Raw genomic sequence first — 14,544 nt, 5'->3', positions numbered from 1 at the left:
TGCTGATGCATCACAAAGAACTAGAAAGTGATTCCAGCCAGCCATGTTTTTTTTTTCTTCTTTTCTACTTTTATATTGGATAAGGACACCTGAACAAAACCCTACGGCAGAGATAAATATGTTTCACAAAATAATGTGCAGTATCAGCAGGAGTTTGTAAAAAAAAAAAATCTTGAGGGTAGAACAAAATCACAGAGAGACTGTCTCAAAAAAACACAGAGGATGAAAAGATTTTCCACTCCCAAAAATGTTTGTAGATTTGTATGCGCTACAGGATACTATTGTCTACGGTGAAAAGAAATTGCAATTGCTTCAAAATGCAGTAATCAGTAGTACTCAAAAGTTTTTTTTGTTGCTCCACTGAGTCTTTCTGTTTTTTCCTCTTTTTTAATATGTGCGCAGTATTTGATTTCATCATACCCTACAAAGCCCACCAGTAAACAAAGACATCATTAGGTCTTGATGCAAGTAAACGGCACCCTGGTTCCATCCTCTCTTTCCCTAGCAAAAGGCCCCAATACACACAACAAGAAATGATAACACAACATGAAATGATAAAGATGTTCAGGCAAAGAATGGCCATTCCAAAGCAGTGAGGACCCCAACTGAATCAGGGCACAAATATTGCCCGTAATTCAAACTGCTGTTCTGCAGACTGTAGGCATCAAATTTATGTTTGTTGGTCCATATTGGGAAAAATGAGAGACTCTTTGACAGTCCATGCATTGCTCATGGTCAATGGGCATTGTTGTCAGGGTTCATCCAAAGGTCATGACCCCTTTGGGATTAATCCAGGTAGTATGGAGCGTCAGGAGTGCTGTTAGAGGGGGTAGACATACGTAGTTCAAATGGCATGGGGTACGATACATACACCCAACCGATCATAGGCCCAATACCCAGTAACCCCCAGAGACAAGTACAGCAGGAGCAAGTGTACCAACATATATCACATACGTACGTCAGTGTAAAATCTTAAAGGTTGTAGTACACCCCTTGGGAAACACAACACTCCTTATGGAGATGAAACTCACACTGAAGGGGCTCAGCATAATTCAGGTGGTCGACAACATACATCACAGGGGGGGGGGCATCACACATGGGACATTACATTCCCCAAAATGATTTTCTTTCAGAAGCACCCCCGCCATTTTAAGCTGAAACGCCCCCTGCTTGGTGTTAAAGAAACCCCCCAAAAAATGGAAGCAATCAAAAAAGCAATGAAATATGTGGGTGATAACAATGGCAGACAGCTTTGTAAGCAGACAACACAATGGGCACGTTCGTGATGAAGCAGTGTTGCTTTTGCTAGTCAGCGTGCAGGCGCACTTTGCCAGCTTGATACATTGCCAGGCAGCGCACAGGCGCACGTTGCCAGTTTGATGCATTGTGGTTAACAGAATGTATCAAACTGGCAAAGTGTGCATACGTGCTGCCTAGCAAAAGCAGCACTGCGTCATCACGATCTTGCCCAATGACCTGATACACATACCTGTTCTCAGCCAGAGTGGGTGGGGTCAATGTGATTGACCACGCCCAACAAGAGCACCTCTGTTGTAACGGGAGTTTGGTAGCACAGGTGTATGTTGTCCAGGTGGGCATGTACAAATATTTTGCTTGTTTGTAAGGGAATATACTGAATATACTGTATGTATATCACATAGCTATCCATTACTGTGTATTCCATCCACTTTGAGGAGGAACTATGAAGTGCACTTCAAACATAATTTTCAGACTTGGATTATAAACATTTGTATAACTCTATTAATAAACAACAACAGTCCTTTTCATATCCCCTCGTTGGGATCTCTCTTACCACCGCAATACCAAAGATCCTTTCAGAAAAAAAGGTGCACTGACAGTTCTTAGAATGCAGTTAGGTTAGGTGGTGCAGTCTGGTCCTCCTCCATCACAAACTACTGGAAAGAAGTCAAACCTCCTCGTGTGTGAATTGAAAGATGATGGAGGGGTGTATTCATCAAAACTCCTCCTCCAAAACAGGGTAGATGTTGTCATGTACCTTTCACACCATGTGGGAAACGAGGAGGAAAAAGAGGGAGGGCAAGAGAGAGGAGGAGTTTTGTTTCTGTTTTTTTTGTATGGACAGTCCCTGTCCACTTCATAAGTGCAAACGTCCCTTAAAGGTGGCTCTCTCTACAGTCTACAGTACGCCCTCGACTACTACTTCTCCCTGTAGTGGAGCAGGTACATCTTCAGGGGCTCCGGCAGGGGGAGGCTAAGGATCCTCTCCCTCAGAGGATTCACCTGAGTCTCCATGAGCAGCACACTGCCCTCCTCCCCTCGTCTCCCTCCGCCCTCGCCCTCTCCCTCCTCCTCCTCTTCCTCTTCCTCTTCTTCCTCCTCCTCCTCCTCTTCCTCCACCGCCTCCTCCTCATCACCCTTCATGTGCTCGCACACTGCCCGGCAGCGCTGTCCTCCTTCCTCCTCCTCCTCTTCCTCATCTTCATCCTCCTCTTCCTCATCGCTGGTGGAGTGGTGGTGGTTGTCCAGGGGGCCGGGGATGAGGCGGGTCATGAAGACGTAGCGGTTGGTGAGGAGGGATGTGGCGTCGCGGTGATCGCGGTGGCGCCGCTTGTGGCGGGCACCGGCCCGGTTGCCGTGGCGGCGGGGTGGGTGGGGCCACAGCCCCGTCAGGTTCTGTTTCAGAATGCTGCGGATGGTGATGCGAGACAGGTCCTGTAAGGTGCGCACCTCGAACATTGGGGCTGCAGGGGCAGAGACAGAGAGAGAGAGAGATAGGTTACATTACACTTATACTCTTTACATTAGACTTGAATACTTCACTCAATAAAACAGGTCCTGCAACATACACAGCTCGAACATGGGGACTACCAGGGTCCAGGGAGATATACAGGTATACACACTTAACATTGCACTTAACATTACACTTTAGCCCTTAACATTAATTACACACTTTCACACTCTACATGACAATTTACACTTTTAACAATTTATTTAATAAAGCAGGTCCAGCGGGGTGTGCACCTTGAACATGGGGGCTGTAGAGAAGAGAGACACACATTTCTGTTTACACTTCCACAACGAAGAAAAAAAAAAACAGACTACACTGCATTTATGCAACAGGCCATCAATTGACGAGCAAGCTTCAGTTTCTCTCGTTTTTGAGGATCAGGAATTAGTGAGATAATCTCCTACACTTAATTTCAAAAATGAGATGTATGTACTGTATTTAAAAAAGACAAGATGTCAAGATGTGTGGGGTGAAACACAAATTTACATGTTCCTCTTCACTCAAACACCACCCATTACACAAAGACATGTGAGCGTATGCAACAAATTAAATCTGAACTCAAAAACAGACACACTTATATACTCAATCATGGAAGCTGTGGAGAGGAAACACAAACGCACACATTTATTTGAATGTTGATGCTAATTCCAAACACAAACGCACACATTTATTTTAATGTTGATGCTAATTCCAAGCTAAAAATTCAGACTGAAACCCAAACATGGCTGATTCATTTCTGCGTATTTATCACACAAATTCTCTACAAGAACAGTGAATCTACACGAGTCTGGTACACAGAATGATTTGAAAAATATCCAAATTATGATGGTTGGAGGTCCACATATTAATTTCTGAAGACATTTTTAGTGAAAAAAACTCTCCTCAAATAAAACAGCAATAAAACAATATAGTGTAGTGTAGCAGCTCTTCAATTACCAGACATATCATCATTTCACTTCCCTCAAGGCACTGAGTAAAAAAAAACAACTTTTTTTTGGCTGATGTCCCCTGCTTTGATGTCACCAAAGCATAACTTCTCGAATTATTCACAATCACAACATAAAATGATTTGGTTTTTGAATTTAATGACTGCACGCACTAAAGAAATTAATCCGTATGCCTAACCACACAGTGACTCACTCGATAAGCGTTTTTACTGTGACGAGCACACACAGCACCTTCTGTTTTTGGAACCATCTTCAAACATGACGTCGTCAGTAGTTAACCTTACTTTTATTTCCACTAAACTGAGGTGCTGTTGGCTGCAGTAGTCAGTGAGGTGGGAATAAACACCAGATCATCAGCCCCATGGGAGATATTGGGCTCATGATACGGGAAATATGGTGTGAATACTGATTTTGTTTTTGTTTTTGGGACTGGGTAAGTCATGTTCCTGACAATGTAAACGGGTTAGCATCTGAGATCAAACGATATTCATTCTTATACTGTAAATACACTGTTATCTTGGTATTGGACAATAATAGTAAAAATACCCTCATTGAACACTTAAGGTGGCCAAACATGGAGTTCTGCCCAGAGCAGGTATTTATGGGGGCTACTACTATGATAAAGGAATTTCATGAATGCTTGTGTGATACTTGAGCAACACACATAATGCACTAATCAAGTTACAGTGTGCACAAAGCACACAAAGCAAATATCTAGGCATACTACAGAGTCCAAACACAAGTCTCAGGTGTGCCTCTATAGTTTATGGGTCAATGACGTTTCAGCAGAATCACATGTCAGGGCGGCGCAACAACAGCCAGTGCCACTACTGTATGCATTTTTTTTTGCTTATCTGTTTTTAGTGGACTATCTGAGAAGCATATTCACTGCAACATATCAACCACCAATTACTAATTAATGTATGGGCAATAAATGGCGTTACTCCACCTGACATCTGAGCCCCCCAAAAAAGTGCCTTTCACCCTTATATCAGTATACATAAATGCAGGCTGTACTGATGTATTGCAATGCAGGATCATACTTATTATTATGCAATTGGTAACGGTACTTACGCAAGGGAACGGCTCTGGCTTTCCCATTTTGGTTGTGTTTGGGCATTACAAGTGGAGCAAAGGACACAGCAATGATCTTCTTGGTGTCCCAGCTGTTGTAGCCCGTCCTGGTGATTTTGGTAAGCTGAAAATAAACACAAAGAAATATGTTACTGCCGATAACCCATGTCTACATAACAAGAGAAGAACATTCCCTGATTCATTATACAGTATAATATGTACAAAACGAACCACAGTAATTAGATCAGGTGCCAAAACCTTAGCAAAAGCCCAGACACAGGGTGCAAAGGAACGGGAGGGAAAATGTTAATTTTCTTTGAGTGGATTCACAAGCAGTGACCCTACTGGTAATTGCACTGTATTGTAACAGGGTGTGTGTGTGTGCGCGTCCATGCATGCATTCATGTGGGTTCGTGTGTGCGCATGCATGTGCATGGACTTAGTTTATGGGGTGGACGGTGGGGACATGTCCATACCACTTTTAAGATTACCTACCGGTACCTTAATCTGTCCCCACCACTTTTTCACAAACATATTGTAAGAAATATTAACCCCCGACAGTTTATCCCCACCACTTTCCAAACCAAACCTTCTCACTTGTGCATGTGGGTGTGATTACCTTCACTGTGTGTGTGTGTGTGTGTGTGTGTGTGTGTGTGTGTGTGTGTGTGTGCCCGTGCGCGTGCGCGTGCGGGGGCGCTTGCGCATACGTGCATGTGTGTATGTGCATGTATGTGTATGTGTGTGTGCGCTTCTCCTGTGTCTGTGCTTATCTTCTCCACCAGTGGCAGTACCAGTATGCGTGTGTGTGTGCGAATGTGTGTGAGACACTCAGTGGGCAGTTTCTTTTAGTTTTGTGTAAACTCCTATGAAATGTGGCTTGTGCTATGATAAATGTATATCTGTCAATCCAAAAAAAGAATTAAACTGTGTGTGTGTGTGTGTGTGTGTGTGTGTGTGTGTGTGTGTGTGTGTGTGTGTGTGTGTGTGTGTGTGTGTGTGTGTGTGTGTGTGTGTGTGTGTGTGTGTGTGTGTGTGTGTGCCTTCTCCTCCAGGGGCAGTACCAGTGTGTGTGTGTGTGTGTGTGTGTGTGTGTGTGTGTGTGTGTGTGTGTGTGTGTGTGTGCGTGTGTGTTTACGTTCTCCTCCAGTGGCAGTACCAGTATGTGTGAAGTGTGTGTGTGTGTGTGTGTGTGTGTGTGTGTGCATGTGTGTGTGTGTGTGTGTGTGTGTGTGTGTGTGTGTGTGTGTGTGTGTGTGTGTGTGTGTGCGTGTGTGATTACCTTCTCCTCCAGTGGCAGTACCAGTATGTGTGTGTGTGTGTGTGTGTGTGTGTGTGTGTGTGTGTGTGTGTGTGTGTGTGTGTGTGTGTGTGTGTGTGTGTGTGTGTGTGTGTGTGTGTGTTTACCTTCTCCTCCAGTGGCAGTACCAGTATGTGTGAAGTGTGTGTGTGTGTGTGTGTGTGTGTGTGTGTGTGTGTGTGTGTGTGTGTGTGTGTGTGTGTGTGTGCGCGCATGTGTGTGTGTGTGTGCGTGTGTGATTACCTTCTCCTCCAGTGGCAGTACCAGTATGTGTGTGTGTGTGTGTGTGTGTGTGTGTGTGTGTGTGTGTGTGTGTGTGTGTGTGTGTGTGTGTGTGTGTGTGTGCGTGTAAGTGTGTGATTACCTTCTCCTCCAGTGGCAGTACCAGTATGTGTGAAGTGTGTGTGTGTGTGTGTGTGTGTGTGTGTGTGTGTGTGTGTGTGTGTGTGTGTGTGTGTGTGTGTGTGTGTGTGTGTGTGTGTGTGTGTGTGTGTGTGTGTGTGTGCATGTGTGTGTGTGTGTGTGTGTGTGCGTGTGTGATTACCTTCTCCTCCAGTGGCAGTACCAGTATGCCCCCCACTGTCAGCAGGTTCCTCATGTAGTCCTCGTGCTCCTTCTGCACCCCCGCCCCACAGTACACGCGATCGTACTGACGAGACTCAGGGGCGATCTCCAGGCAGTTGCCCACCACGAACGAGGGCTCACAGAAATCAAACCTGCAAGGATAATAATCATTATTGCTACTTTGAAAAAAAAACTATTTGTTGGGCTTTTTTGCCTGTATTTGATAGGATAGTGCAAGTTATGACAGGAAGTGAGTGGGGAGAGAGTGATGGGGAAGGGACAGCAAAGCACCCGGGCCGGGAATCGAATCCGGGTCAGCCGCATAGCAAATGAGTGCCTTGCCATTTGCGCCACGGTAGGGCCATTTTTACTACTTTTAGTAGCCTATTATTAGTAGTAGGAGAAGGGGGAGGACGAGAGGGGAGAAGAGATGGAGGAGGAGAGGGGAGAAGAAGAGGATGAGGAGGAGAGGGGAGTAGAGGAGGATGAGGAGGAGAGGGGAGAAGAGGAGGAGTCGTGGTCGTAGTAGTAGTACAGTTACAGTAGCATAGTAATAGTAGTAGTAGTAGTTGTAGTAATAGCCTACAGTAGTAGTAGGATTAGTAGTAGTAGTAGTAGTAGTAGTAGTAGTAGTAGTAGTAGAAGGGGGTGGAGGAGAGTGGGTAGTAGTAGTAGTAGGAGGAGAAAGAGGAGGAGAAGAGGAGGAGGAGGGATCGTAGCAGTACTAGTAGCAGCAACAGCAGCAGTAGAAGTAGTAGTTGTCATAGTAGTCGTATTGGTACTAGACTACTAGGACTTGATTGTCTTAGTAATGGTAGTAGTAGTAACAACCGTAATAGTTAGTTAGAAACTTTATCATCCCCAATGGGGATTTTTTTGTCAGCAGGTAAGGTACACATCAGGCAGGTTGTATTGCCTATGACATGATAAAAACAAAGATTTAACACATACAATACACACCTAGATATAACATACATGACATGACAATAGGCAGGACAGGACAGGACAAACTATTTAACAGTTCCGCTCAACTTTCAACTTCACTGGTGTCACAAAATGACCAAATGCAATGGTGTGCAAAAAACGCTGGCTGTGCAAGTACATTAGGTAGGGGAAGTGAATAGCACTAAGTAGGCCTATCCTATCTCAAGAACACTAGAGGAATGTGCAAGAAACAGCAAGAGGAAGTAAGTAAATAAATAAAAAAACAACCTTAGAATAAAACCCTTAGAAGTTAAAAGTGTATCTAGAATGCGATGGGCTCTAGATACACTTTTAATTTAACTTAATGATAATAACCCTGCATCAATGTATGCTTCTCCATGTGCTTTTGCAAGAAACAATTGTACAGCAATTATTGGTTCATTAGTGTGTAATGTGTATGATCTTGCACATTGAATCCAAATTTCCCAAATTACTTTTGTAATAGTTAATGCCTTATTACAACACAATTTTATTTGTTCGGGAAATACAGCTGACACTTAATGGAGATCTTGTCTGAGTGTGTCTGATGAAATGAAATTAACATAATTTGATGGCGAGACACCGTGGCAGCCCGTCAAGCTCGCCTCTCGTTGATGCAGCACATCAGAAATTTAAAGCACTCTGTCACTCATTTCAGCACAGTGGAGACAGACAACGTCAACGTACACACACACACACACACACACACACACACACACACGCACACACACACACACACACACACACACGCACACGCACACGCACACGCACACGCACACGCACACACACACACACACATACACACACCTGTCAAAGCTGTCACTGGTCTTAATGAAGAACTCAAGCTTCTGGTACGCATACTCAATGACGTCTGAATGCAGCTCCACTCCGTGATTCACACCAAATGAGCCTGAGGATGGGAATACAAGTAATGAGTATTAATTTGTGTGTGTGTGTGTGTCATTAACACATTAAGTAATAACACATTAATCTAGTCTGTTTATTTATACGGTTAACTGTGAAATGGGAGGCAAATGTGATTCGGAAGAAGTGATTGGAATGCGACAAATAACTTGCCCCACAGTCTAAATAGTCTAAATAGTCTAAACAAGTCTAAATAGTCTAAGTTCTACTTCTACATTCTACTTCAAAAGTACTATTTATTAGGTGATTTTTACTGAAAGGTGCACCATGTAAGATTTGTCGTAGTTAATTTCCAGAATCCATGCTACCCATTCACAAATGTTACCTTTTTAACAAATACTTACCACTACCATCAAATTCTAAGCATTCAATATGACAGAGAAAATTGCACTTTTCATACATAGAAAGGAGGATCTTCTCCATGGTCTGCCATTTTGAATTTCCAGAAATATACATTTTAGCTGCAAAACTTACTGTGCTTTGGTCATACTAGTTAATATTGGTTTACTATTCAGAAAATATTCATGAAAAAAATCTAATTTGGCAATAGGCAGCACAGTTTCAATGAGCTGCATAGATGCAAGCAATACCTACTCCGGCCACCCTGCGGCACCATCTTACATGGTGCACCTTTAAATTAAGATTGACAAGATGTTTTTACCTGAAACTAGAAAAATTTGCTTGCAAAGATTTCCATTTTTACAGTTATTCTCGCACAGTATGAATTCCACCATGGTGCAAAGGCAGACGGCAGTAACCCAGTGCAAGATTCTCACCTAGTATGACCCCCAGTAGCAGAGGACAGTAACCCAGTGTGAGATCCTTGCCTAGTATAAGGCCCACCATGGTGAAAGGGCAGAAGACATTAACACAGAGGAAGATCCTCACCTGGTATGAGGCACCGGGTATACGTGCTGATTTAAAGAATAGTAACCCACTGATCCTCACCTAGTATGAGCCCCAGTAGGACAGTGACCCAGTGTAATATCCTCACCTAGTATGAGCCCCAGTAGGACAGTGACCCAGTGTAATATCCTTACCTAGTATGAGGCCCAGTAGGACAGTGACCCAGTGTAATATCCTTACCTAGTATGAGCCCCAGTAGGACAGTGACCCAGTGTAATATCCTTACCTAGTATGAGCCCCAGTAGGACAGTGACCCAGTGTAATATCCTTACCTAGTATGAGCCCCAGTAGGACAGTGACCCAGTGTAATATCCTTACCTAGTATGAGGCCCAGTAGGACAGTGACCCAGTGTAATATCCTTACCTAGTATGAGGCCCAGTAGGACAGTGACCCAGTGTAATATCCTTACCTAGTATGAGGCCCAGTAGGACAGTGACCCAGTGTAATATCCTTACCTAGTATGAGCCCCAGTAGGACAGTGACCCAGTGTAATATCCTTACCTAGTATGAGCCCCAGTAGGACAGTGACCCAGTGTAATATCCTTACCTAGTATGAGGCCCAGTAGGACAGTGACCCAGTGTAATATCCTTACCTAGTATGAGGCCCACCATGGTGCTGAGGTAGTCTAGTATAAGCCCCACCATGGTGCAAAGGCAGAGGATAGTAACTCAGTTCAACCCATTAAAACACAGCGTTATAAACTTGCTGTTACCAGAATGGCAATAACCGAGTAATAGTGCATTACTAAAGGCCCTCTTTTATGTCATAGTAGAGTAATACCAGAGATTCTTTAAGTATATATATATCTCTCTACTCTCTCCGGTAATACTATGGTAATTAACATTTCAATGACTAATACAGCGTGCAACTGGTGGTACGGCATGTGCATAATGGGGATACGATCCTCACCTAGTATGAGTCCCACCATGGTGCTGAGGTAGCCGGTGCCGCTGCCCAGGTTGAGGAAGGAGAGTCCCGGCTGCAGGTCCAGCGCCTCCATGACCTCGGAGTAGATGCAGGGCGCCGATAGGTGTATGTTGCCGTGGCGCCAGGCCAGGTCCTTATAGGCGCTGTCGCGGTACTCCTCCAGGTAGTAGTCGGCGCGGTCGATGGCGCGGAAGGCGCGCTCCACCAGCTCCGAGCGGATGTACTGCGCCTCCTTCAGGTTGTCGATCAGCTCGTCGTTATCCTCGCCCGCACTTACTGCTCCGCCCATGATGACAGTCTGAGAGGAGTACCGTTACATATACAGTAAGTATATGATTAGAATTTTGCCAAAATGTTTTAAGGAATTGGCAGGCATCATTTTATCTGTAATTATTTCTTTACCATGATATCCCTGAGCTCTGAAGATGAAATGCTAAAGGAAGATTAATGCTATGGACATAAAATATTTTAGACAAATAGAATTTGAGTATGATCATTTATGAACTTAAATATAACCAACTGATATAAAGGGACAATATTAGGATAAAATGTGATATGTCATGCCTAAAAATAAATTACCTGGCAACATGGCTAGTGAGACTTCATTTATTACTGACCACTGCCAAGTTTTACCCATTTTTGGCTGGTTGGCAGGTGCCAGCGTCAAGCCCTGGTTAATATGTTATTAATGTGCATGTACCTTTGTTATTAATATCAAGTTCAAGTTTCAGGCTTGTTAGCCACTTCAAGAGCTTAAAAATACAGTTGCTCGGAATGTACTTTGGTGTGCCGACAAACTGAACTACTACTACAACTCAATACAACTAGACAAAATAAAGCTAAACGAAGGGGGTGGGGTGCAAGACAAAAAAACAAGGCAAGGGAACACATACTATACATACCAGTACATGACCACATTAAAAAAAACATTGGAAAGTGCATTGGTTGTAAAGAATACATCTGAAGTTATAATGTGCAAAATAAGCCAGAAAGTAGTAACTGTTAAGTGCTAGTGCATATTCAAGTGGCGGATGGCTGGCTTATGGGTAGGTAGGTACTGTCCCTAAAACGTGTGGTATTGCATAGGATTGCATGCAGTAAACCCGCCAGCTCCTATATATCAACTCTCCAGTTCAGGCACGAGAGGCACAGCATGATAGGCCTACCGTTGAGCTAAAGGGCCAGGCCGATAGCTCAGTGCTACCGATACAGTATGAGGCTTCGGACTAGGGAGGTTTATGTTCCATGCCACTCTCTGCTAGTTGGCCTCCGGTACACATATTTTCTCTCCTTGAACACAGATGACGTCTCTGATTAGCTCATCGATTGCCTTGACGGCTTACTACATGCTGATTCAAAACTAGTCGAACCAAATTTGTATTGGGCAAGTTACTCAAAAACTGTAATGCATTGCTGATTACATGTTAGGCCTACTGTCTTTTCAAAATAATCCCTTACACTACAATATTATAATTATATTTAAAATGAAAGGCATTACACTACTTTTGCATTTTTTTTCTACAAAGTTACATTCGCTAAAAGAGCTGTAGGCCTAAATATGGATCTGGCAATTTATACAGTGTAAATCAAGCCCATGAGTCGTGACTTTTTCACCTCCCATCTAGGAGGTGTTTTTAGGCAGCATGCAGACTAAAAACTACCAGGTTCAGGAATAGCTTCTTTCTGACCAACCACACTGAATACCACAAAAATCAAAGTCATTGTAATGCATTGTAACTTAAATTATTTAGCATTGTAACTAAGTAAATATTACAGATTTTTGCCCTGTAATACCTTACATTACTTCATTACAGCAAAAAGTAATGCATCACAGGAATTAATTACTTTGTGGCTGACGGGTTACTACATGCTGATTCAAAACTGGTCGAATCAAATTTGTGGCAGCTTGTTGCGTTCTGAGGTGCTGTTTCCACGTAGCTGGATATTTTTATATGTGGATATTTTTTTATACTGGTTGCATTGGTTTTATCTGAGGCTGAATCTGAGCCAGGGGATTGAAACCTCCAAGTTCAAGTTACAAGTTTGACAGGTGCACTAGTTGTCCTATATTTTTTCCTCTTGCTTTACAAGTACAGGTGTCAATCCGTAGTCTGGTTCTCACGCAGACCCTCGTGCATTTTCGCCCAACTTTGTGTGCTCTGACCATCTGCGTGAGAACCAGGTTAGCCAATTCAGGGTTCAGAAATTAAAAACACTGGCCACAGATCTGATCCAAGCAGCTCTTAATCACCTGATGATTGATCCCGGAAGACAGGTAGAACAGCTACCAGAATTGACCCTTGTGTTTACAAGTTATATGGACTATTCTTTCACTGAGTGGCCTACTCTGTTGTACAGTAAACTATGAAGATAAGCACATTTAATCTCTTGCCCAGAGAGATGCAACTGATAGCACCACCAATAACCCAAACCACCTGTGTTCATGTGACCTACATTCTTACAATACAGTAGTGCCTGAAAACAAGCAACCTTTTCCTAGTAATATGAATACTACAAGTAGAGACACAACAAACCAGACTAAAATGCTAAATAGGCTTAAACAAGCAATTGACCAATCACAAATACTTGCTTATTTAAATGTGCAGAGTTGTTATCATACTGGTTCATTCAGTCCTACATTTATATTACATTACATTACATTACATTACATTACATTAGCATTTGGAGTCGCCTTTGGCCAAAGCAACTTACAAGGAGAAATTTAAAAAAGAACAGGGTAAGGCACAGTGTACAGTTGCAACACTGATAGCATTGTCATACACAGAGTAAAGCAGAAGACGTAGTAAAGAATAAGATGCATTGAAAGTGGCAGAAAGTAAACAAAGACATAAAGGTGCAGTGTGCAGTTGCAACACTGACAGCATTGTCCAACACAAGGTAATAGAAGCAACATAAGAAGAAGGTTACAAGGCATATTGGATAATTAAAAGTAAAAGTAAAAGTGCCCGCACCAACTTTGATGTCGTATAATTCCTTAATGACTTAAGCTATGACTACGAAACTTAGTGACTTAGTGAGTCAAAAGAGCGCCCCCCCCCCCCCCCCCCAAAAAATAGGGTTAAGAGTCAAAAGAATCCTTTAACATCAACAGGATGTTAAAAGAAAATTAGGAACATAACAGATGTTAGGTACATATGACATATTAAAAGCAGTAGCTTAAGGAAAGAAATTAAAAACGAAGGAAAGAAACTAAAAAACTAAAGGCCATTTACTTCACCTTCACCTTTGTCTTTTCAAACGGCAAATGACAAAATACATGGTGGCTTTTGACATGAGATTATGGTGTGTCACACACCTGCAATGCATGCCATTCTCATATCCCCTGGCACTTTCTAGAGAATTGCGCGCAGGTGTTCAGTTTGAACAACACACCTGATGCTCCCAACACCTCAACCAAGGAATAATTTTAAGGTCAATTAAATTGTTAGAATTAAATAAGGGATTAATGGCTCAGATGTGTCTTGCAACAGTAGACAGCTTCTCGTGGGTGTAATTAAATGTGAATGACCATGCATGAATAAACAATATGTTACATTTTAATTATACATCAAATACAGACAGGCAGTCCTTCGTCTTCCACAAGCCTTGAGAAGAGGCAGGAAGAAAAATATCGAAGGCGAACAAGCCGAATAAGAAACCTTAGTGCAATATTCATTTCCTATTAAAAATGAAAGGCACAAAATTGAACTTGTTTTAAGCAATTCTACGGATAGCCGGACGGTGGTGCAACGGAGCGCAGAAGGGCAAACTTCCCCAGAGACGCTACCTCAGGAACTGCAGAACTGAGAAATATTTCCCACCAATCAACGCAGACTCAAAAATGCAGCTGCGCCATCGAATAACAAGCCATTGTGTTTGGCCAAACTTGTTTGCGTTCTCTTGTACACTATAAGCACACTGTCAAAAAACACGGGTCCACGCCACAAAGGATCAGCGGAAACATATTTTGCACAAGTCAGACAGATTATATTTCAACATTGTCTACTGGTTGTTTGAGGCAGCTAAATAGCACCAACCCCTTTCCCCCGCAAAATGTCATCTTATAAATGGTTCCTAAAGTAGGTCACCAGCTGATAACGGTTAATATAGTCCTGCGGTCTACCTTGGGAAATGTAAACCGTTCGTCTGGTCGAAAACATATGGACA

At 42.9% G+C, this 14,544-nt stretch overlaps 1 protein-coding gene across 4 annotated transcripts in view; it reads right to left on the bottom strand.

Annotated features, from left to right (window-relative positions):
• Nucleotides 1-1,388: 1,388 nt before the first annotated feature.
• Nucleotides 1,389-14,544, bottom strand: part of LOC134457640 (protein-L-isoaspartate O-methyltransferase domain-containing protein 2-like) — a 13,732-nt gene continuing 576 nt past the window's right edge. For all 4 annotated transcript variants that reach the window (XM_063209643.1, XM_063209642.1, XM_063209645.1 and 1 more), the window contains exons 2-6: nt 10,360-10,675; nt 8,426-8,528; nt 6,636-6,807; nt 4,792-4,915; nt 1,389-2,723 (exon numbers count right to left, since the gene is read on the bottom strand). In XM_063209643.1, the coding sequence (XP_063065713.1) occupies nt 2,179-2,723; nt 4,792-4,915; nt 6,636-6,807; nt 8,426-8,528; nt 10,360-10,666 (1,251 nt within the window). In that variant the 5' untranslated portion in view covers nt 10,667-10,675 and the 3' untranslated portion in view covers nt 1,389-2,178. The remainder of the gene's footprint in view (nt 2,724-4,791; nt 4,916-6,635; nt 6,808-8,425; nt 8,529-10,359; nt 10,676-14,544) is intronic.

This window comes from Engraulis encrasicolus, chromosome 10 (genome assembly GCF_034702125.1).
Source record: "Engraulis encrasicolus isolate BLACKSEA-1 chromosome 10, IST_EnEncr_1.0, whole genome shotgun sequence".
NCBI lineage: Eukaryota > Metazoa > Chordata > Actinopteri > Clupeiformes > Engraulidae > Engraulis > Engraulis encrasicolus.
This window is presented reverse-complemented; position numbering and strand designations above follow the sequence as displayed.